The sequence below is a fragment of the Myotis lucifugus genome, unplaced genomic scaffold (assembly GCF_000147115.1).
Source record: "Myotis lucifugus unplaced genomic scaffold, Myoluc2.0 scaffold_6, whole genome shotgun sequence".
Classification (NCBI taxonomy): Eukaryota; Metazoa; Chordata; class Mammalia; order Chiroptera; family Vespertilionidae; genus Myotis; species Myotis lucifugus.
Genome location: NW_005871054.1, coordinates 19,288,984 through 19,314,099, shown reverse-complemented (window position 1 = coordinate 19,314,099; position 25,116 = coordinate 19,288,984). Strand labels below are relative to the sequence as shown.

Genomic DNA, 25,116 nt, shown 5'->3' with positions numbered 1-25,116 from the left:
ATTCACCAGTTTATTCTGTTCATCAGATTATTTATTCACTTGATTTTTAGATTCACTTGTTGATAGATATGTATTTGTTTTTCATAATTTTGATCTTTATCTTTTTCTTCTTCTTCCTCTTCTTAAAGGAAACCTTTCAGCATTTCATATAATACTGGTTTGGTGGTGATGAACTCTTTTAGCTTTTTCTTATCTGTGAAGCTCTTTATCTGACCTTCAATTCTGAATGATAGCTTTGCTGGATAAAGTAATCTTGGTTGTAGGTTCTTGCTACTCATCACTTTGAATATTTCTTGCCACTCCCTTCTGGCCTGCATGGTTTCTATTGAGAAATCAGCTGACAGTCGTATGGGTACTCCCTTGTAGGTAACTAACTGTTTTTCTCTTGCTGCTTTTAAGATTCTCTATTTGTCTTTTGCTCTTGGCATTTTAATTATGACGTGTCTTGGTGTGGTCCTCTTTGGATTCCTTTTTTTTGGGGTTCTCTGAGCATCCTGGACTTGTAAGTCTATTTCTTTCACCAGGTAGGGGAAGTTTTCTGTCATTATTTCTTCAAATAGGTTTTCAATATCTTGCTCTCTCTCTTCTTCTGGCACCCCTATAATTCAGATGTTGGTACTCATGAAGTTGTCCCAGAGGCTCCTTACACTATCTTCATATTTTTGGATTCTTTTTTCTTTTTGTTTTTCTGGTTGGGCGTTTTTTGCTTCTTCATATTTCAAATCTTTGACTTGATTCTTGGGATCCTCTAGTCTGCTGTTGGATCTCTGTATAATATTTTTTATTTCAATCAGTGTATGCTTAATTTCTAGTTGGTCCTTTTTCATATCCTCAAGGGTATCACTAGATTTATGGAGGATCTCACTAAATTTATCGGCGGTTTCTAGAAAATTCTTGAAAAACCTTGTAAGTGTGGTTTTGAACTCTATATCCAGTAGTTTGCTTTCCTCCATTTCTGTCATTTGTGACCTGTTTCTTTGTCTCCGCATTTTTTATGCTTCCCTGTGTTGGTAGAGTGGCTTTGTGTGCTAGGTGTCCTATAGGGCCCAGTGGCTCAGCCTCCCCAATTACCTGAGGTGGACACTCTTGGTGCACCCCTTTGTGGGCTGTGTGCACAGTCTTGTTGTAGTTAAGCCTTGATTTTAGTTGGTATCACTGGGAGTAATTCATTTTCTATCTTCCTTTTGGGAAAATGACCATATATATATTTAAAATGCCTACTAAATTTAGGGATGGCAAATGAGGACATAGAATATAGCAAACCAAAAGGTCCTATTAGAAAAAGAACCAGTTACCTTAGTCTCCCAAGTTCTAGACTTGGATCATCAAACAGACAAATGTTATTGGGGACTATTTCTTCAGTAACAAAAACAAAAGACTTATCAAACTGATGCCCTTAATTAAAGATATAATCAAAACCTACTTATAAAATGGTGAACAAACTATTATAATGGATACCAGATGCTAGTACACAGAGCCAAATCTTAAAAACAGTTTCAAATTATGTGGAATATTTTTGCATGCAATTTTTAAAATCATGTATGTATTCCTTATGTTACTAAATGTATAAGCTTAATGTTTTAACAGTAATACACCCTACTGCAGAGTTAACTGGGATAGGAAAATCTACAGTTTGGATATAATTTACATAAAATGACCTAATTGACTTTATACTAACCGGTGTTTATAAGAAACATGAGGAAACACTACACCAAAAAGAGCCACGGAAGCATCAATGACTGAAACTCCGAGAGGAAGAGGACCAGGCACAGCTTCTCCAGCAGGTATTCGTAAATAAATGGAGGATGGGTCATGCTCCAGAGCCCCACTTCCGGATGCACTGTTTGGCTGGAGCTGCAAAAGAATGACATGAAAATCATTCAAAAATCTACTTTAGGAAATTCACTTACTAAGAATTGGGCATGAAGAATAGAACAGGTGAGGAAGGAGAAAACATAATAAAACAAAAAAGAACAGAATGATTGAGTTTGAAAAATTTTAAATAGGTAAAAATATAATTTGGCCTTTTAAAAAAGCCATCAGTAACACCTTTTATAAATTTAAGAAAAAGATTGTTCATTCTAAAACATGTTTATGCTACCCACCTTAAAATGTGCCAAGCAAAGCAAAGGCACTTAAACCCACAAAAATTTCTTTAAAAGAGGCTTTAGTAACTCCTTTTAAAAGTACATACGAGGTAATGTATTCAATGGGCAAAACAGTTCTAAATGCTCAACCTACTAACTCCCATTCCTCTCCAACCTGTCAGAAAACAAACTAAAACAAAACAAAACACCAATAATAAAAAATCCAGCTAAAACTGGTCTTGGCCATAGACACCACAGGGTATCTAAATATAAAGAATACTGAATAAAGAGAATTCACCAAATTCTAACTATTGCTGTTTACCTGTTTTCACTATTTGTTCACCACCAGGAAGCCATCTTTACATGTCTAAGAAAGCTCAATGAAAATTAAACCTTAGTCTACAATATTTTCTTTTTAAGTGACAATGTGTAACAATAAAATAATGTAAGTGAAAACCACCATGTTCAATTAAGCAAGTGTTTCAGTTCCCTGTATGGTTTACTACCTGGTCTTCAATTGATTTATGATCAGTTTCTTGCAGCCAGGAGCCAAGAAGAACACTATCATCATAGTGACAAAGGGATCTGAGGAGTGAAGTAGTTGTGTTGGCTGAATTGTCAGTCAAAGTGAATTCTGCCACCAGTTCTCTAAGAAGTGCATTGAAAGACCCTAAAACAGAACTTCAGATCAGATTAAGAAGAATTTTGAAGAAAATCACAATCATTGCCCACAAAGAATAGCAACATGTTCAACAGAAATAAATAATAAAGTTCCTATTTCCTATTAAAAAAATATGCATTAACTATTTCAATGCTGTTTTTAATATACAATAATGGTATTTCCTTTTTTACTATTGTATTGTGCCTTTTAGCCCTAATTATTTAAAGTAACCAAAAAAAACTCAAATAGAGAAAAGATTGTTCATTTTAAATATATTAAATTTATATATGATTGTTATCTTATTAATTACCCAATGATATACAAACACTAAACTAGAACATGTCAAAATTCTTGGGCATGGTTGAACTAGAAACAAATCAATGACTTATTTTAGCATTAACATTTTATATTATAAATTTCTGTTAAGTTCATTACTATTTTACCTCCAGATTCCTACATTATTGGCAATTTTGTAATATATATGAGGTAGATTAGGATAGTTATTAAAAGCATAGACTTCAAAGATGAACCAGCTGGGTTTGAATCCAACCTCTGCCACTTACTAGCTCTCAGATTTGGGCAAGTTATATTACCTATATGTACCTAAGATTCTTCATTTTATAAAATAGAGTTAATCACCTCATAAGGTTGAGGTTAGAGTCAAAGATGTTAATACCTGTAAAGGGCTCAGAAAGGGGCCAGGAGCACAGTAAATGCTGTGTTCATAGTCTATATGAAGAAAAGGAAAATGGTTGTCTGCCTCTGCAGAGTAAGTCAGTGGAAGAACCATGATCAGAACTCTAAGAACCGGAAAGGGACATTAAAAAATGTTTATTAGCCCAGTGTGGCTAAGTGGTTGAGCATCGACCTATGAACCAGGAGGTCTCTCCTCATTGATGTTTTTATCTATCCCTCTTCCCTCCTCTCTGAAGTTAAAAAAAAAGAAATATTTTTTAAAAAAGAAAGAAAAATTTTTATTAGCTACCGCAAATTGTATTTACCTTCATAAGTTTTTGGAGGTAATAAAGCCAAGATATCATACAGTCTTAAACGGACCATCGCAGCACTAGCTTTCAGATGAGCTCCATGAGCTTTAATTACAGATGGAATACTAAAATATCAAAAGTATGGTTAGTATCATCTTATTAGAATAAGTATTACTTATAACCATTTTTTTCAGCAATGTATCAGTGTACTGACAAATTTACAGTACTTCAATAAGTATTAGGTTTTCATTCAGTTTATTTTGTCACCTTTACTGTTAGTAACAGAAACATTATAAAGTACAATTTTATTTCAATATATATCATTACTGCAATTTTAAGTCATTTTATAAAAATAAAGTTTTATATGTTTCCTATATGATACTAGAGAGAAGTAAGTACAAAACATGACTATGTATCAATATGTGAAATTGGAAATTGTCATGATTGTTTACTTACTGCGACATCATAGTCATGGCACATTCAATAGGGGTCATCAATTTTCTAATCACATCTTCAGTTAGGAGTTCAGGACAATGTGCAACAAAACTCCTCATTGCTAGATAAAATTTTCAAAAGGAGAGATTTGGAGCAGTTTTTGTGAGGATAAATAAATTTATAAAATTATATAAAGGTACCTACAATTCTTATTATAAAATATAAAGTTCTAAAACCAGGTAAAACCAAAAGAAGAACCAATTGCAACTAGAGAGAAAAATCATTAGAAAAGGCTAGAAGGGTGGGCAGCAGAAACGAAGTGAGGGAAGATTAACTTTTAGGGAGATTTCTGTGAGTAGGAATTCAGAAATCTATAACCCAACATGAATCTAGATGACTACAAAGAAAGAAGTTTCCAGACAGAACCAAGAGTGGACACGGTGTAGTGACAAATTTACAGTACTTCAATACAGTTCCTTTCAAGGTGCATGAATTTGTGCACTGGGCCCCTAGTTATTTCATAATTAGCAAACTAGTGTACATTATTTACAAAATTTCTTTCTAAATCTAAAGGTCTACAAACTTTAGATTATATAGTAAACTTACATATAAGTTTATATTACAAATTTACTACATATTAAAATAAAAATTTGAAGTAGTTCTTTTCCTTCACTTCACAAATATTTTAGTAATAAAAAAATATTCTGAAAGTGCATCCTTTTCAGTTCTTACCACATAAAGCTCCAGCACGGCCTTCCAATGTTACCTGCCAGGTAAAAGAATCGCCTCGGGCCTTCTCAGCCTCCAGTTCCTTTAAAGAACGAGGGAAAACATTTCGCCACAGTAACAACATCTTCGGTAGATGATAACGAACGACAGATGGTCCTAACCAAGAAAAGGAGAATCCAAAATCATACATATATATACATATATGACATACTTTACAATAAAAAAATTTTTAAAAGAGCCCCACACAAGCTTTAATAATAGCTAGCATTTCACTCTATCTTTATCTCTAACATTAATACCTTAAATTAAATTTTCTTTATTGTCTACTGACAGTTATAGAATAAGACAAAAATCTTACTTCAATATCATTATACCTAAAGTCATAAGTGCTCCAAGTAAAAGCCATCCAGCTTGGGTGCGCTGTAAAGACAGCCTGCTGTTTTGGGTAGCAGTTCGTAAGAGATCTTCAGCAATACTAACTACCATCTGCAAAAAAAAGTTAAAGAAATCAAATAAGAAAATACATAGCTAATATACTTTATTAAGACAAAAGTTGTCCCTTTTTGTTGTTGCTGTTAACATGTTTTTAAAGAGGCAATTTTGAGACCTACTCAAACACAATTACACTGATGACTCTGAGGAGACCCAGAACAGCATAGTGGTTAAGAGTGAGCTGTGGAGCCAGTCTGCCTGTTGTTTCCTGCTTTCTGACCTGGGACAAATTAACCTCCCTCTCTCAGGTCCCTCACTGGCAAAACAGGAGTAAGAGAAGTGCCTACTTCACTCTTTTGAGGATTAAATAAGTTCATACAGCAAAGCACTCAGAACAGTGCTGGTCCATGTAACCACATAACTACTATTATTGGTACTATTATCCTATATTCAAAGGTTTGTTGAAGTCCTATTATGCAAATACCATTAAGCTAACCTTACAGTGCTTAGAGTGTTAAAGAGAGAAGAAGAAGGAAAAATGGGAAGTAACAAGTAGCACATAATTAAATGACAAATAGTACAAAGGTGGTAGTGGTCAGAAAAGCTACCAAAGACTGAATAGTTTTTTTGTTTTTTTTTAAATTAAATCTTTATTGTTCAGATTATTACAGTTGCTCCTCTTTTGTCCCCCCATAGGGAGAATTTCTTTCTTCCATCAGCCCCATGTGAAGGGCGCCAAATATTCACTCCATCTCCTACTCCCACATCCCACTAGTTAGCTTCTAAAGACTCTAATAGAAGCCTCTGGGTCTCTATGCTCCCTCACTGACCCCATTTTTCCCTCATTCAGACATTCTGCTGACATAACTTCATCAGGATGGTTTCTGTTAAAGAAAAACTGTCTCTGTTCACAGTGCCCAGCTATGCTTTAGCTATGAGCTCTCTGAGCAGAGCAAAACATCTCAGATCAAAAGGTCCATCTACTTTACTGGAGAACAGAGTGAGAATAACCAAGTTTGCTACAAATTAGCCCGCTCAGGCCCACCACTGAGAAATCAATTGCTCAGCCTTCCATGTCTCTCCTGAACCAGTGTATGTTCAGTGGTTACAACAATACAATTTCAACCCTTACTCCTCCTTGGAAAGGTATGTTTTTTCACCCCTCCTCCCACCACAAGAAAGGTACCAACATTCCCTGACTAACTATTGATAGTCACTAATTCAAACCCAACTCCCAGACATGTTTGATTATTAAAAAGAGCCTAAGCAAAGCATGTATTATTCATTTTCCCTTCATTAGAGAAAATTTTGCAGGATCTTCTTATAGCAACCCTTGTTAGTCTGATTTAAAAATAGTGGTCACACGCTGGCCAGTGTGGCTCAGTGGCTTGGGCATCGTCTAATGCACTAAAATGTTGCTGGTTTAATTCCTGGTCAGGGTACATAGCTGGGTTGCGCCTGGTTGGGGAGGTGACTGAATAGTTTTGAAGAGATTTCATGAAAGAGATGAACATGAATTGGGTCTCTAAACAAATAGATAAGTTTGGTAGAGGTGAATGAACAAGAAAGGGGAGAAATTCTATAGTAAGAAATTAGCCGAAACCAGTTTGGCTCAGTGGATAGAGCGTCGGCCTGCGGACTGAAAGGTCCCAGGTTCGATTCCGGCCAAGGGCATGTACCTGGGTTGCGGGCACATCCCCAGTAGGAGATGTGCAGGAGGCAGCTGGTCGATGTCTCTCTCATCGATGTTTCTAACTCTCTATCTCTCTCCCTTCCTCTCTGTAAAAAATCAATAAAATATATTTAAAAAAATTAAAAAAAAAAAAGAAATTAGCATGAGCAAAGGCATGGAAACTGAAGAAAGCAAGATGACTAGTCTGACTTAAGAGCAGTGAGAAATTAGAATGAATGGGTAGAGTTTGCCAGAGTCTGAGTACTAGGTAGACCCTAAGGGACTCTGAACAAATGTGAAATATGAAAGTGTGTGGAAGAGATGGGAGAAAAAGATATCAAGGATATTCAGCCACGACACAATTGTATGACAAAGGGAGGAGGAAGCCTAGATTCAAATAGTAACTATGAAACTCACAGGAATGAACTCACAGGTCATGGGCCTAATAACCCAGAAAAAAAAAAAAAGTTAAAATCTAGCCCAAATCTGCCTATATAAAGTTGCAAATAATATTTATAAAAATATTCCTGAGAAGAAAATCATGATGGTAGTAGGAGGTTAGTAGAAAGGAAAAGAAAGAAAAGTAACTGATTTAAAAAAAACCATTCAACTCTATTATCAAATGCTTAATAATGGCAATAGCATATTCTCCTGACATCTTTTAACCCTTTGCACTCCGCTGTCCCCTCTCAGGGGACATCGGAATTCTAGCATATCACTCGGATGTCCCCTCTCAGGGGACATTGCAGTTTATTAGTGATTACAGGGAATTGAGTTATTTCAACGCAACTTTTTGAGACATGCATGTTTCCCTGAAGTTTTATCTTGAAATGGCACAAGAAATTAAATCAAAATATCGTAAAATTACTAAGATATATACAAGAAATGTCAGCGGGTTTTGTGTCGGATTAAACAATAAACTACATATTCCCGATGTGGGACAAAGAAAACGGGACTGCATTGTGTGTTCTAACAGGAAAACACCTGGTGGCAGGCGTCAAACCACTTATTACTGTCAAACATGCACTAATCAGCCTGCAATGCATATTGGGGAGTGTTACAAAACTTATCATACTGTACAAAATTATAAACAATAAAATATTGTTTTTTTTGCAAATATACATTCTTCGATGTCACCCAATTCATATAAGTCCAATATCATTATAATACGTTACTTGGTTCCAAAATTATACTAAATAATACGAGGGTCTGTAAATGCACGTTTCCGCCGCAAAGTAGCGTCGAGTAGCTGGTAGCCAATGTCCAGAATGGTTCGGAGTGCAAAGGGTTAATACAGCAGTGTGAATTTTTATTTCTAAAAGCTGAAAGAAAAGCTTTGATTTCTAAATTATATTAATTACTTATGGTTTTTCTCTAAAATAAATTATAAAATGATACTATAACCAAACAAAAGCTACTTATTATTCCTTTGTCATAATTAAATATCAAATTTTATAGTCTGTCAATTCCATTTTAGCAGAACACTTATTTTATAATATCATAGTAAAACTGTTGTCTGTCTTCTGATCAGCTCGTTCAACAGTAAACACAGAAGGTGTTCCAACAGACTGAAGCCCACATGACAAACACTTGCAAGTCTAGGATTTCTGTCCTACCTTTCCCTTGGCATGAGGAATGCCCAATGGACACTGATGAACTCCACCTAACAGGGCAGCCATTGCAAAACTGTATCCACTAACGGCTTCTGGTGAAGTTTTCAGGTTGTTGAGCCGCTCTGCACACCTGTCTAGAAATGGTGTCAACTGGAAAGGTAATGCCACAGCCACACAGCGCAAGCACCAGGCAGCAGCGAGCCGAGCAGCCATACTTGGATGAAGAAGCACAGAAGTCACAGTCTCCAAAAGTCCTAACAAAGAAAATACTCAAAAAATTACTCTTTAATGAAGTCAAACAATTTCATGAACAAAAGACTATGTACAATAATTAAAATCATAATTATTATGGCTTCAAACATACTTTCCGAACTTTGCCAAAAACACATACATTACCTAATAAATAGCAGAATACTTTAAAGGAACATTTTCTACGAAGAACATAGCATAATTACATTCAATAAAATATAAATGTGGATGTAAAATTAAAGTAGTCAACAAATTTTAGTCAAAAACTACCATGACTTTTTTTGTTACCCCAAACTTTATTTCACCATTTAATTCAATACTGACTATCACAGTGAATTTTAAGTTAAATAAAACTCTACTTTTACCAAGTGATCTAAACTGCTAATTTGATGACAAGCAACTAACCAGGAGCTAAATATCGATTATACTATGATTTTAAAAAATGGTAAAAGAATATTTCTGCAGGTAAGTGGATATCATACCTATAGACGCTTCCTGAATTAGAGGGGAGGCAGTGGCGTTGAGGCTCTGCACCAGGCTCCCCAGCTCCTGGAGGGCGCAGACCATCACATGCTGGCTGGCTGCGATGTCTGCTGCTCCAGACTTGTTTTCACTGCTAGTGTCATTCACTACTGCTTCTGGAAACACAACAGCATGTCCTCAATGAGCGTGAATTAAATATAATTTTCTTGATCTACATAATTATATTCTTAAATCATCCTACTTGATGCCTGAGTGTTAGAATTCTGTATGCTGTTATTTCTCAGCAGAAAATTTGTGTAAATAATAGTGAAGTAACCTAAAAACATTATTTAATGACTTCACGGCAATGCTTTAATACATATATACTGAGATATTTTGTCTGCTTCTAAGACCTTACTTTAGTAAGCAGCAGCAAACTACAGTGTACAAAAGCACAGGCTCTAGAGAAAGAAGACTTGGGTTCAAACCCCAGTTTCCCCAGTCATATTAGCTATCTGGCACTGGGCAAGATACTCAGCCTACCTAGGTCAAGTTCCTCCTCTGCTGAAAGGGTTGAGTGCCTATCTTGAAGAGTACTGTTACAATCAGTCAGTGCATATAAAGAATTTAACACAGTGCTGCCCTCAATACATATTTAATAAATTTTAGTGGCTATTATTGTTACTTGCTATTATTACTGCTATTTTCAAGTGCTGCTATATATTGGTAGTATCATCAAATTACTGACCAGAAAGTGGATATGTAAGGAAAGAGGCTTTAGAACTTCTTAGTGGAATGTTCCTCAAAGTCCCCATTCACTTTGCTGCCCCCTCCCATCACCTTTTAATGTCCACTAGACTTGGAATGTATTTAACATAGAACAGCTGTAAATCCCTCGTGAATTTACTAACTGAGAATACATTCTGGCCCATAAATTCCAGATATATAGCATTATATTTAAGCTTCTAGGATTTTTAAATCAAATGACTACTATGGCCTTAAGATTAATAACTCATAAATGACAGTAAAACTTTCTTACTCTTTTTGCATTCACTACGAATTACTAGACTATAAAATATAGAATATAGAATACAATAAATTAAAACATTATGGACTCTAATTAAATAGCTCTTTTCTTCTTAGCAATTTCTGGACTTAGAAATGCATGAATTCTTCCTTTGATTACTAAACTAGAAGCTGCCTGAACAGGTAGTTCTCTGTATCTGGTTCACTATTTTCCTCCCACGATTTGGTAGTATTTCTGGCACTCAAACATTTCTTCAATGAATCAATGTACAAAGATTTTTCAAGTTGTACACCTAGAATATATTGCTATTTTAACATATCTAAAGACCTACTAGTATACCTCATTAACTTAAGCACCCTTTAATTCATAATTTATAATTTTTCAGTTAGCCCTGTACATTTAAAAAATGGTTTGCAAAGATATAAACAACAAAAACTATAACTAAACTGTGTGTACTTGTAAAACTTATAAAATTATTTTCTCTAAATATAAATTACTGATTATTATCTTTCATTAAATTCTTATTTCTAAGGACCTCTATTAGGCAATATAATGTGCCTGATTAAAGTTAATGTATATTACCAAGAGTGATAAAACTAAACTGTCTTATAGAATTTACATTTACCTTGCTTTGATTTCCTAATCGAATTGTAAGCTCCATAAAGGCAGGAACTTTATCTCACTCACTAGAGGCCCGATGCACAAAATGTGCAAGGGGCTCAGCCTCTGCCACAGCAGCGGCTGCCTCTGCCTCAGTGCAGCGGCCGGGGGCCACCTCTGCCTTGGCCCCCACCACCACAGCTTTGTCCAGAAGGTTGCTTGGTCTAATTAGCATATTATGCTTTTACTATTATAGATTATTCAAACCTTAAAGTACTGCTTTGGAATTTCAGACTATTTATTAAACTAAAAAAATTATAAACTTGCTACTTCTTAGAAAAGGATTTCTTTTAATTATGAATTACTGGGGTTTCACAATATATCCTATAATGTGCTAAAACCACCTGTAATTATTCTTCTCAAGTCTTCATATTAAGTCTACTAAGGGAGGGGAAAAACCAACATGTGTATATAAAATAAAAGGCTCCAAACACAAAAATCACATTGATTATTCCTTAAAGAGAGCAAAGTAATACTGCTGTGTACCAGAAGAGCTATAAAATCAGTATAGGAACTTGAAATAAGACAAAAACCCTAATTTTATAAACATGCTACCAAAATCTTTAAAAACTATTTCACTAAAATTATGTGTTGCTTTAATATCAAGTAAGAGTACTCAATAAAATGACTGTTAAAACACAACCCAGAAAAATATATAAATTAATCAGATGTTGGTATCTATATATATAAAAGCCTAATATGCTAAGTGTCCAACCAACGTGCACTGACCACCAGGGGGCAGATGCTCCGACCGGTAGGTTAGCTTGCTGCTGGGGTCCAGCCAATTGGGCCTGGGTAACACGGGCGGGACACACCCTGGAGCCCTCAAGCAGTACCTCTGCAGCCGGCCAACCTCTCATAGTCCCTCCCCAGCCGGCCAGCCCCAATCAGCCCTGGTAGGGACTGGGCAAGATGGGCCGGACACACCCTGGAGCCAACCTACCGCATTCCCTCCCCAGCCTCTAAAATATTTCTTCTAATTAATTTCCTTTCAATGTGCACAAATTCATGCACCAGGCCTCTAGTTTATTAATAATAAAAAAGAACTAAATGACTAAGGCAATCAATAATATTATTACATCAATCCTTACCTACTACTTTCATCTGTTTTCCAATAGCTTGGCATATTTCTTTGGCAGCTGCAATCTGGGCTTTTTCACCTAGCAAACTGCCCACGGTAGCTCTCAGGATAAAGGAGACACATCGTCTTGAGTACACAGCCTCTACATGTGTTTGCGTTGCCCGAGGATGAGAAACCAGATCAAGTACGTGGGATAAGAATGTAGCAAAGCTACGCTCCAACCATTGACCACCCAATGTTGTTACAAAAACAACATATGCCTATAAACAGATTAAAATACAACTTCAAATACATGTTTATAAATGAACTGAAATTACAGATAAAGCAACCACAGAAATAACTGACAACAGCATGCAAATAAATTATATTTGAGATTAAAATACAGAGAATTTAAAACATGAGACGTTTTTAGTACTTCTAGTATAGGAATTCTCTTTGACTAACATAGTTAAGACAATAGCTTTGTGAAGAACACAGTGAGTGGTAAAGGGTGAAAGGAAAGCTGAATTTATCCTGGTTATGAAGAAGCTAATAGGTTAAAGGAATAAGAAAACCCTAACACACTAAATAAATACAGATCTAGAGCTACAAATCACTTGCTTTTGACTTTAAGATAAAAAATGGTTACTTCTATTTACACTTGTTTCAGGAAAAAGAAATAGTTGAAGTGATTTTGACTAAAATCACAATGAAATATTTCATCTTATTAGGCATTATTATTAGATCATTAACCATAACATCTTACTTGGTGTTATTATTTTAAAATTATAATTCTAAGTCAGGTTTAATTTCAGAATTACGTTGGTGATTAACAATTTATGAAAACCCAAAGTATTAACCAATATTTTTAGCTACAGGGTCAGTGATCAAAATTAAAATCTAAATGTCTCAAGCTACCTAAATAACATTTAAATTACAACAGAATTATTTCACATCTGATTTTCTAAAAAGTAAAATTTTCTTAAATATTTATATAAATAGTAGACATAGGCTTATTTATACATCATTAAATATCTAACCTTGTCATATAAGTATGCAATTTGGAGTTTAAGTGTAATTCATTCATTTCGTAAAAGAAATGTTTTGAAAGAAACCAGACAATATTAAAAATCTGTGTGTGTACTATACTTAGTAAGAGTCTTCCATGAATTTTCACAATGATATGAACAGAACTCTTTTATACATATATTACAAACCTGTGTGACTCCAACTCTCACTTCACGATTAACAGACCCTCCAACTTTTAACATTTCTCCACCACTCTTTAAGAAACCTGACCCTCCGCGCAGAAATCCTGTGGCCATGAGTTCTAAGACTTCATCAAATGTCGCTCGCTTCACATTCTGGCGCATTACTTTCAGGATGAAAAGTAAAATTATAAACAAAATATTTTGCTATAAGTTAAATAAAACTTTCTAATAATCTAGCTTGAAAATTCAAGTAAGCATACCTAAGTTACCACAAAGGAGATAAGGCCATTGAGTTTTCCTATTTTCTTAAAATTGAGAATGTACTTGTAAAAATAAATTCAATTTGAAGCAAAAATGCTAAGAAGAATAGAAAGAACTAAAAATCAAAATCAATTCAATAAATCTATGACAGAATAGTCTAATAATGATGTAACCTCAATATGTAACACAACAAGGACAAAGCATATAATACCCACAGCAGATACTGCTAACTGATCACAGACAGCTTCCTTCCCAAAACTGAGATGGACACAAAGAAACTTCGTCAGTTACCAATGCATTACAATGTCACTGGAGCCCTAGCCGGTTTTCTCAGGGGTTAGAGCAGTGGTCGGCAAACTCATTAGTCAACAGAGCCAAATATCAACAATATAACGGTTGAAATTTCTTTTGAGAGCCAAATTTTTTAAACTTAAACTATATAGGTGGGTACATTGTTATTAACTTAATTAGGGTACTCCTAAGGCTTAGGAAGAGCCACGCTCAAGGGGCCAAAGAGCCGCATGTGGCTGGCGAGCTGCAGTTTGCCGACCACGGGGTTAGAGCGTTGGCCTGCGGACCGAAGGGTCTCTGGTTCGATTCCTGGTCAAGGCACGTACCTTGGTTGCAGGTTCGATCCCAGAATCAGTCAAGGCTCATGCGGGGGCAACCAATCAATGTGTCTCTCTCACACCAAAGTTTCTCTCTCTCCCCACTCCCCTCCTCCTTCCCTTCCACTCTGTCTGAAAAATCAAAGGAAAAAATATATCTTGGGTGAGGATTAAAAAAAAAGTCACTGGATTACAGTTGTCTTGCCATCTTTGGTATACAGGTTCATATTTTATGAAGTCCTTTCACATACAGTAGCGAATATAATCCTCACAAAAATTCTGAAGAGACATAGAGCTCATGATTAAGAATGTAGGCTTTAGAATGTAACCACCTGAATTTTAAATTTCAGCTCTGACACTTAACACAACACTAAGTCAAACAAAAATTATGTGATCTCTCTAAACTTCAAATATCTTGTTTATAAAATGGCAATAACAACAGTACTTACAATTCACAGGTCTTTTGTAAGGATTAAATAAACAATTCTGTTGTATGCTTAATTCAATGCCTGGCACAGAGCACTTAAAAAAATGTTACCTGTCATCGTCATCATCTAATTCACAGACTGACATAATTATTATTATTATTTTTAAAAATATATATTTTATTGATTTTTTACAGAGAGGAAGAGAGAGGGATAGAGTTAGAAACATCAATGAGAGAGAAACATCGATCAGCTGCCTCCTGCACACCCCCTACTGGGGATGTGCCCGCAACCAAGGTACATGCCCTTGATAGGAATCGAACCCGGGACCCCTCAGTCCGCAGGCCGACGCTCTATCCACTGAGCCAAACCGGTTAGGGTGACATAATTATTATTAAAGATGAAGAGAACAAAGCTCAAGGGGTTTCACAACTAATAAACATAGGAGCTAGGACTTGACTCTATAACATCTGACTCTCCTTCTCTATAGATACGGAGTAGGGGTGAGGACACAGCACAGCTGGCTCTGCTCAGCTCTACACACCACTGTCCCTGAAGCATCTCCATGAAATTGGGAGCCACAGAAGATGTCACATGAAAAGTCAATGCTGCCTCTGATTCTGTTCATAACAATGGCCAAGAAAAAATGAACAATAATACTATGTTACAAATGGGGATCTAGTCATCAAAGATTTAAAATAAAAAAGGGTATCAAATATCTGATTTAAAGCCCTTGAATATCATACAAAATCATTGCATAAATCTTACTTGCTTATGTGTTCAACATACTTGCTGTAATATTACCTTGTACATTATCATCATAAAAAATTTCTTGATGATACCAAGAAAAAACGCCATTTGGGTACTTTAATGTTATGAAAAGTAGAGAAATACCTAATGACTGAAATCCTTTAAAGTGACTTGCCTATGAGTAATAACTCATTTAGAAGGAAGCATTCCATGTACCTTCAAGTGTCTGCTACAGTCTAGTCAGGGGTTGGAAACAATGGTACCTGTTGCTTGCTTTGGCATTAGTGCTGTCGCCATGACTGTTCCTAAGAGTTTAGACACTGCCACTCGCACTCCATAATTTGAGTTTTCCAAAGCCTTAAAGCAGAGAGTGGCTATATTTTCCAGTTCCGCAGTCCACATGAACACAGCTTCATTCTGTAGTTCTAGTAGACACTGTCATTAAAAAAAACACACAAAAAAACTAAATTACACCCTAAAACTTCCACTTCCAGAGATGGCATAACAAGAACCAGATTTACTCCCCAGAAATAACCAAAATGTTGGACAAAAAATATAAAACAACAGTTTTCAAGACACTGGACATCAGGAGATAAAGGATAGTGATCCTTAAGAAATGGAAAACAAGCCAGGAGAACCCTACAGCATTATAAATTGGTCTAGTACTAACCTTGGCAACTGCACATCGAACAGCCATGGACCTGTCAGTCAAGAGGGACCTGGCATTCTTGTAAATATCACGATGAGAAGAGGCTGCTGCACCACCCAGCCCATTCAGAACTTTCTGTAGACTCATTAAGATTTCACTTCGCCCTTGAGACTACACTCAAACATAAAGAAAAGTTAAAACTAGACTGCAAAACAAATTCCACATTTAAACAAGAATATACCAAAACACAAAAATTCTGTAGCCCTAATGGCCTTGCCTCTAAATTGTAAATAGTAATAAAAAATAAAATTAAGTATTCTAGAAAGTACCTGAAAGGTAAAAACAATTACTAACTTCAATTAAATTGTATCTTTCTGAGAAATTAGGTTACAGCAAGTAAACACATTCCCATGTTTCCATGACCTGTTGAAGTGCAATATAATGAGACTATGAAGACAAACTCAAAAGCTTTAGTATCATATCTTAAGGACCCACACTTTCAGAAAGTGAAAGGTTAAGTAAAAAGTAGTTAAAAAATAATATAAGCCATCTAAGAGAAAGAAGACATCCAACACATTTTAAAAACTTGTCAGTTATGCTAAATTCTCATTTTCTTGTGATGAATTCAAACTCTTGTTTTCATATACTTATAGTGCTTGATTAATGTTTCTAATAGCATATTTATTCAAATACAGATATCACTCACCAGACTATAAGATTTTTGATGTCAGGCACCCTGTCTTATTCATCTTTATATGCCCAGTACCTGACAATATGTCCTCAATTCTTATTTAATAAATAAATAGACAAATAGTTCCCAGATGACACTGTCCAAATCTTTAGCTTTCCTAAATAAGGAAATTAGACTATGAGAGTCCAGGGCTTAGGCTATTTTTAGTTAACTTCAAGTTGACAAGGAATTTTCAAAAGCATTATCAAATTGACATGACAAAACAGAACTATTTTTACTTGACAATAGCTGCTGTGAATAGACCAATGTCCCCCTACCCAAAAGATTAGTTCACGTCCTAAGTGCTGTTACCTGTTGACATGACTTTATTTGGAAATAAGGTCTTTGCAGGTGAAATCAAGTAAAGAGGAGGTCATACTGGACTAGGAGGTGAGCCCTAATCCCATGACTGGTGCCCTTACAAGAGAAGACTTTAGACACAGAACACAGATGAATAGGGCAAACACCGTGTGACAAGGAGGCAAAGTTTGAAGACAGGCATCTACAAACCAAGGAATACCAAGGAATGCCAAGGGTTGCCAGTAACCTACTAGACGCTAGAAGGCAAGGAAGGCTTCTTCCCAGGAGGCTTCAGAGGAAGCATGGTCCTGCTGCCACCTTGATGTCAGGCTTCTAGCCGCCAGAACAGTGACACAACACATTTCTGTTGTTTTAAGCTACCCAGTCTGTGCTAATTTATTCCATTTAGAACTTTCTGTAATGGCAAAAATATCCATAAGGCTAAATAAAAAATGATAGGTAAACCTATTCTTTCTCAAAGAAAAGCATTCTTTCCCTTCTCCCTGAAACAATAGGTAATCACATTAAAAAAAGAGCAAGTAATTTTTTTGCAAGTCATTACTTTAAATTACCTTCCTGCTAAACAGTATGAATACCACAGTGATAGAAAAAAGACACACATATATTTTTAAATGACATTAACTCCTGCCACTAGCAAAACATTTAAATAATATTTGTTGTAAAACTTACCTCTGCACTTTTCAGAGATTTCAAAAGATTATTTACTGTTTCTGGAAATGTACTGCCTAGCATTCTCCCCATTTTTTCATAAAATGCTCCAACACAAGTCACTGCAGCCCTATGAGAGGTGGTATTTTCTTTAGTCATTGTTCAGGTTAATAACATAATTTTATCAAACTTTTCTCATTTTCAGAAAACAATTTATATTTGGGCAGGGCACTTTTGACTACAAATCTTCAATTTTCAACTTTAAAAAACACCTTGTTTATTCTTTATAATTACAAGAAATACTATGGTTTATCAACTTTCATTCTTGTTAGGAAAACAAGAGAATAAATATATATTTATGTAACAAATCATACCCATCCTTTGGAAAGAAACTCAAACTTTCCTTTCATGAAGACTTCTCAAATTATATCATTCCACAAAGATCCCTCTCTTCTCTCATATATAATACTGTCAACCACTCATTTTGACAAAATTATATTGTTAACTGTGTTGTGACTTGACCATTCTATTTGGTTATATCTTGTCCTTCCAAAGGAAATGTCAACTCTGGAAACAGGAAACCTCTTAGTATACAAATAATAGTAAACAATTACTTGCAAAATTTAATCTAAATGGCTTTAATAAAACACTTGGCTACAGAAATGTAACAGCAGCCTATTTCTTCAGGAGGGAGGAAACCACCCAACCATCACTCATATAAACAGTAAATAAGTGAATAACTATGAGGGACCATAGTAGGGCACAGAGATGAAGAACATTTATGTGGGAGTCTGGCAGATGTGTGCCTAAATCCCAGAACCTGATACCTATGTCCTGAGCAAGTTACTCTGAGGCTGAGAAAGGGTACATAAATTCAGCTCACTATCATACATTTAGTAAATAGTAAAATCAGGGAATCGACCTTCACCTCTTTGACTCCAAATCCCATGATTTTTTCAATACTCTCTGGGCTGATAACAACGTAAAAAATGACTGAGGTCACCTACCAGAATATTTTAGGAAATCCCTAAACAAAAACCATGAATCCACTGGAATTACATAAAATAACATGCAATATGTAACAAATTCTACTTAAGCAGAACTATAAAATCATGTGTGGCGGAGAACTAAATCTTCAAATCATTAACATAGCTTCAAACTCCCAAATAAAGTGGAAAGCACTAACGCTCCCTAATCTCTTCTAAAGCTTTTGAGATCTATATCTATCCCGAACACAAAATTTAATCACAACTTATCTATGCAGTTGAAAGCAGACCAAAGAATCAGTGTTCAGATTAATTTCCTCATTTTCTCTGTAAGCCATTACACTGGCTCTGGCATCCTGAATGTTGGTGTTCTAGAGTTGTATCCTTGGCACCTTCTCTCCTCATTCTTCCTAGGTAACTTTATCCCTACCAAAGGGTTCAGCCTACTCCCAAAACTCCGTTCTCTACTCACCAAAACTACATTCTCTACTCAGATCTCTAAAACCCAGACCAGGATTACCACCTGCCAATTACATACTGTCAATTGGCTATTTCTAGAATTAAACTCATCATCTTCCCCTCACAACTTGTTTCCTCTACTAGTTTGTATCTTTTGGTAAAAGCACTGTAAATAAGGTATAAATAAGCCATTTCTGTTTCCAATTAGAAGTTTCCTTTGCCTAGAAAACAGGTTGGCAAACTACAGCCTGCAGGCCAAATCTTACCCATCATCTAGCTTGCCACCTGCTTTTTAAATCCTCCTATATAATAAAACCCTAATATGCAAATCAACTGGTCAGCAGAATGACAGGCAGTATGACCTGTTGCTATGATGCGCACTATCAGGGGGCAGACGCTCAACGCAGGAGCTGCCCCCTGGTGATCAGTGTGCTCCCACAGGGGGAGCACCAATCAGCCAGAAGCTGGGCTCATGGCTGGTGAGTGCAGCAGGGGTGGTGGGAGCCTCTCCTGCCTCTGTGGCAGCGCTAAGGAGCAGCGAGCAGTAGGGCAATAAGGAGCGAGGGGTTCCAGACATCCCCTGAGGGGTGCTGGACTGTGAGAGGATGCAGGCCGGGCTGAGAACACCCCGCCTCAGTGCACGAATTTTGTGCACTGGGCCTCTAGTAGTTTTATAAGAACACAGCCATACTATTATTTATATACTGTCTGTGGCAGAGGTAAGTAGTTGTCCACAGAGCCAAAAATGTTTATTATCTGGCCCTTTTCATAGTTTGTCTATCCCCGGCTTATCACATCCATCTTCTCTTCTTCCCATCTTAACCTCTTACTTGACTAATTTCCATGTTCCTTCCTTAGTGATTGCTCTTTAGCTGATGCTTCTTTGAGAAGCCTTCTTTGACACTGCTCTCCTGCACACCACAGCTAAGCTTATTTAGGTGTAATTTTCCCTCTCATAGCACTCCTCATGGTACCATAACTGCTATGCTTTCACAGCATGGGTCCCTATACTCATTATCTGCAAGACCTGCTTCAAAAATGCCTGCCCTGGATCCACACCACAGAATGGGCTAGGAGTTGGGTTAAGGTCTTAATCTAGGGGTCAGAAAGCTTGCAAGCAAAATGGTCTCTGTCACAGGTACTCAACTCTGTCATTACAACATGAAAGCAGCTACTCCTCAATGCATAGACATGTCTGCATCCAACAAAACAGGCATCAGGCTGGATTTGGCCTGTGGGCTACAGTTTGCCTATTCTTGCCTCAATCCCATCACCTAGAAATTCTTTATGTTTCTTTCCATCCCTGCCAAGAATATTATCTCCATCCAAACTTACTAAAAGACCCCTGTGCAAATTGCTGACATTATATCAATCCTCTGTAGTTTGCTGAAAGTCCTGGTGGCAATGGGAAAATGTTGAAATAGAATCCCTTCCCCAGACCTACTGAGGGAGCTTTTATTGTCAGCAGCATGCCTCGAGCTCCATCTATCTGGAGGTCTTTATATCAGCAGCCCCTTATTAAGACAAGTTACTCTTAAAAAAAACCCTAAAAACATGCAAGGGTCGATCTCAAAGTAAGTACTTACAATTTTGTTGGTAAATAGGCTGCAGAGTCATCTTTACTTCTGATAATGTCATTACATTTTTCAAGTGTTTGAAAAACAGTGAAAGTGTCCCCAATGCTATAGAGGGCTGCGAGATTTTTAGCTAACAATTTTCGTGTAGGTGGTCCAGGTGAACTACTTATTAATCCGGTTAATTGTTCAACAAGTTTTTTCTGTTTTTCCTTAACATCAGTCTGTTATAAAAAAAAATAAAGAACATCAACAGTTTTTTAAATATGTACTTTTATTGCCTTTGAGTAAAAATAAAAAATACTTAACAGTTAAGGCATTCTAATAATTAGGATATATATTACATTAGGCATAAAACAATAAATGAGAATTTTCAAGATGAGTTCAGTAGGAAATTAATCATTCTTTACTAAATAGCTTCCTTTGTTCCCCTCCAAAAGTTTCCATGCCAACTTACTAAGAAATAAACCAATAGTCCCAGGATGTATAACATTGGGCATATGGACAACTGATGTCTTTAGAACCCAGATAACTCCTTTTTAAAAGCAAACTCAGTAGTCCAAAAAGTTATAGGTCAGTGAAGGAAATCAAAAGAAATTCTGAAGGAGCCTTAAGCAACAGGAAAAACACTCAGATCTACCCATACTCAATACTAAAAATTCATTCATTCATTCATTCATTCATTCAAGAAATATGTATTGTGCACTTATTATATGCCATGCACTATTTTAAGGCATGACTATTCAAGGCAACAGTGAAATCTAGAATTTACATTCTAGAGGGGAGACACAGAATTCACCAAATAAACAACTGAATAGTGTGAGTTATTACTATTTTACATAGATTAGTGAGGAAAGGCCTCCCTGAAAAGAAGTGAAGGTGTAAGATATGCAGATATCTGGGAAAGTAACATTCCAGGCAGAGAAAACTGTGTAAAGGCCTGGAGGAGGGTGTATGCTTAGCATGCTTGAGGACAGTGAGAAGGCCAGTATGACTGGAGCAGAGTAAGAGACAGGAAGTAGTAGGAGATGAAATCAGAAAGATAGAAGGGATCATGCTGTGTCGTGCCTTATACATCACTGTAAGAACTTTGTGTTTTATTCTGAGAGCGCGAAGCAGAGGAGGGACATGATCGAAATGTTTTAACAGGTTCATTCTGACGGCTGAGCTAAGAATACAAGGTACATGTTGGAAGCAGTGAGCATTTATAAAGCTCTTTGCAATAATCCAGATGAGAGATGGGGCTGATAACAATTGAGAAGATGAAAAGCAATTTAATTCTGGATATATTTAGTGGATAGATCCAATTGGAGTTGCTGATGATTATGATGTGAAATTTGAAAAAAAAAAAAAAAGTAAAAAATGCCTCTAAGGTTTATACCTGACCAATTGGAAGGATGAAATATTCATTTCCTGAGATGAAGAGCACTGGAGAAAGGACAGGTTTCGAAAGGGGGAATCAAGAATTTGTTTTTGAATATGTTAACTTTGAATACTCTGTTTAGATAGCCAAGATAAAGAGGTAGAGTGTCTCATTGGCTATCTGGGAGTCATTACTGTATAGATCAGCGGTTCTCAACTTGTGGATCGCGACCCCTTTGGGGGTCGAACGACTCTTTCACAGGGGTCGCCTAAGACCATCGGAAAACACAAATATAATTACATATTGTTTTTGTGATTAATTACTATGCTTTAATTATGTTCAATTTGTAACAATGAAAATACATCCTGCATATCAGATATTTACATTACGATTCATAACAGTAGCAAAATTATAGTTATGAAGTAGCAACAAAAATAATTTTATGGTTGGGGGTCACCACAACATAAGGAACTGTATTAAAGGGTCGCAGCATTAGGAAGGTTGAGAACCACTGGTATAGATAGTAGTAAAAATCTGAAAATAGATGGTATCACTGTAAGAATAAGTATAGACAGATTTTTTTAAAAAGAAGGCTACCCAGAACTGAGAAAGAACCAAAAGAAGGAAATGAGGAGTAACTAGTGCAGAAGAGAACTAAAAGCAAATGGTGTCTTGGCGACTACGAATAGGAGGACTTCAGGCAGTGTGCATCCACAGTAACGACAACAATCTATTGTTTAATGTGAATGGAGGTTTACAGATGTCCATATTATTATGCTTCATTAGATAACTTCGTATATACTCTTTCGTATTTTTCAATTTCAGAACTAAAAAATACTTAAGTCTTTCAGGTAGAAGTTCAGCTATGTCAATTAATACAGAATACTGATCCATTGATTTGGGCAATTTGAGATCACTAATGATTGAACAAGAGCTGTTTCAGTGGAGTAGAGGCAACAAATATTCAGCTGGAGGGGGTTTAAGAGAAAATAGAAACCTCTGTTAAAGAAACCTTACTAAAACTATACTAAAGGGCAACCCCCCCAAAACCACAAATCCACAAGGGTAAAGAAAACAGGAAATGAATCAATGCAAAAGATGGAAGCCAGGTATCTCCAGTAGGGAGAGCTGAGAAGAGACCCAACTTACAAGAAATCCCCTAAAAGCTCATGCTGTTTATTCGTGTTGTTTTGAGGCTCCAGGAGTTTATGGAGAAGTAAGGTTCTGTCTAGAAATGGAGGGAATGATTGAGAATCTACGACGCCCATATCCTTCTCCTCTATTCTGGACTTATGGGGCCCAGGCACAGCTGTGGGCTGAGAAAATGGCACTGAAAACTGGGTGGCTAAGTGAAAGTTTACATAATGAATGCTGAAGTCCCCGGCCTTCTTCCTCAATTCCTACAACCAGGCAAGTAGTCGTACACCCTACAACACGAGAGCAGAAAAGTCTCTTCTGGGGAACGACTAGCCAAGAGAAACCTATGATACTACCGGCAAGGGTGTCTCAAAGAACTGGACTAGTCAACGGGTGAAGTACAATGAACAAACTTCACCCTGCCCAGAAAAACGTTTCACAGCTCACGCTCAAATTTGAGCAGACATCCAAAGATCATCAGATTTTGAGCAAAGTGTCTAATTTTCAAGACAGAAAAGCAGCACACAGATAATGAGATAGACCAGTGATTCCCAAAGTGGGCGCTACCGCCCCCTGCTGGGCGCTGCAGCGATCCAGGGGGGCGGTGATGGCCACAGGTGCATTTGTTTTAACTTTTTTTGTATTACCTTTCTATTCTGAGTTCAATAAATAGTTTCATAATTTCAAACTTCAATGTTTCTAATTTACACCTTTCTTTACTATATTTTACAAAAAAGGTAGAAACATTAATACATATATCTTTCTGTTTAATTGCTATTAAAATTAAAAAAAATTAATTTCCAGGGGGCGCTGAGTAATATTTTTTCTGGAAAGGGGGCGGTAGGCCAAATAAGTTTGGGAGCCACTGAGATAGACTATACGCAGGCCGAAGGAAATGGCAGGAAAGCCTATTAGTAACTCCTCAGAGGTACAAATGAAGATATTGGGGTGGCTAGGCAGCACGGAGGGACCACCTGCAGTGAGAGACGATGAATTCAAAGTGACACCGGTCATATAGCCGTGTTCTTCTCCTGTCACATTCAGCTGTCCAGGTGGAGGCATGAAATGGGCAACAAGGGGGGTTTAAAGGAGGTTTGGGGTCTGCCACACAATAGAAAAAGTACAGACAATACATCCCTATGACAGTGTAATTTTCTCAAGTGCAACGAGAGACCTACAACCTTTTAAAAAATGTTTTCTCACAAATCATGAACACATAAGATTCTTGATTATGTTAACCCAACTGGGGGGGGGGGGGGAGCAGTATCATACCTTGTTGGCAGCCACCAAGACTTTATCAAGAAATCGCAACCATTCAAAGATAAAAACTGGCCTCTTTGCTTCCGTGATTTGAGCCAAAGCTTCCTCATTTAGCAACAAACTGTGGGCTAACTCCATGACTGACGTTTTAAATTCACACCTTAAAGTAACAAATTAAAAAAACAACAACTTGTTAAAAGCCCAGCTTTGTGATTGTAACCACTAAGAAATGAAAAGTCAGGCTTTCCCTCTCGTTTCTTTTGAAAGAAACTTACATAACTTCTTTGTGGCAAAACCTGAGAACTAAAATTTAAAGGACAAGGGTACCAAAAAAAATCAAAGAAAGTAATCATTAGTGGGGGGGGGGGGGAGGATCGGGTAAAATAACTGAAATAGTTGCAAATGAGGCATTTTCCCAGAAAAAAAAAATGCCTACAAAAAACACAGGTCATTAACCCATTCCATGAACCGGAAAACGGAAAAGCACCGAGACCAAACCACTGCCGGGCCCGCCAGCCTGGCCTTTTCTGGTCCACGCTGGCTGCACCGCACCCTCCCCTCCCGGCCTCACCGGGCCCAGCAGCCTATCCAATCGCCCCAACAAGAAGGCCCCGCACTGGACGTCTTCCTACAGGAACGGCGCGGGCGGCCAGCCTCCGAG

At 36.9% G+C, this 25,116-nt stretch overlaps 1 protein-coding gene across 1 annotated transcript in view; it reads right to left on the bottom strand.

Moving 5' to 3' along the window:
* The window catches only part of HEATR5B (HEAT repeat containing 5B), a 71,831-nt gene extending 47,214 nt beyond the window's left edge, over nucleotides 1–24,617 (bottom strand). Inside the window, exons 1-15 of the mRNA XM_006083455.3 lie at nucleotides 24,468–24,617; nucleotides 20,708–20,919; nucleotides 17,698–17,806; nucleotides 15,999–16,148; nucleotides 15,592–15,763; nucleotides 13,291–13,448; nucleotides 12,105–12,354; nucleotides 9,347–9,502; nucleotides 8,619–8,869; nucleotides 5,273–5,384; nucleotides 4,902–5,054; nucleotides 4,191–4,290; nucleotides 3,750–3,859; nucleotides 2,594–2,757; nucleotides 1,679–1,854 (exon numbers count right to left, since the gene is read on the bottom strand). Coding sequence (XP_006083517.1) covers nucleotides 1,679–1,854; nucleotides 2,594–2,757; nucleotides 3,750–3,859; nucleotides 4,191–4,290; nucleotides 4,902–5,054; nucleotides 5,273–5,384; nucleotides 8,619–8,869; nucleotides 9,347–9,502; nucleotides 12,105–12,354; nucleotides 13,291–13,448; nucleotides 15,592–15,763; nucleotides 15,999–16,148; nucleotides 17,698–17,806; nucleotides 20,708–20,919; nucleotides 24,468–24,593 — 2,399 coding nt within the window. The 5' untranslated portion in view covers nucleotides 24,594–24,617. The remainder of the gene's footprint in view (nucleotides 1–1,678; nucleotides 1,855–2,593; nucleotides 2,758–3,749; nucleotides 3,860–4,190; nucleotides 4,291–4,901; nucleotides 5,055–5,272; nucleotides 5,385–8,618; nucleotides 8,870–9,346; nucleotides 9,503–12,104; nucleotides 12,355–13,290; nucleotides 13,449–15,591; nucleotides 15,764–15,998; nucleotides 16,149–17,697; nucleotides 17,807–20,707; nucleotides 20,920–24,467) is intronic.
* Between the last annotated feature and the right edge of the window lie 499 nt (nucleotides 24,618–25,116).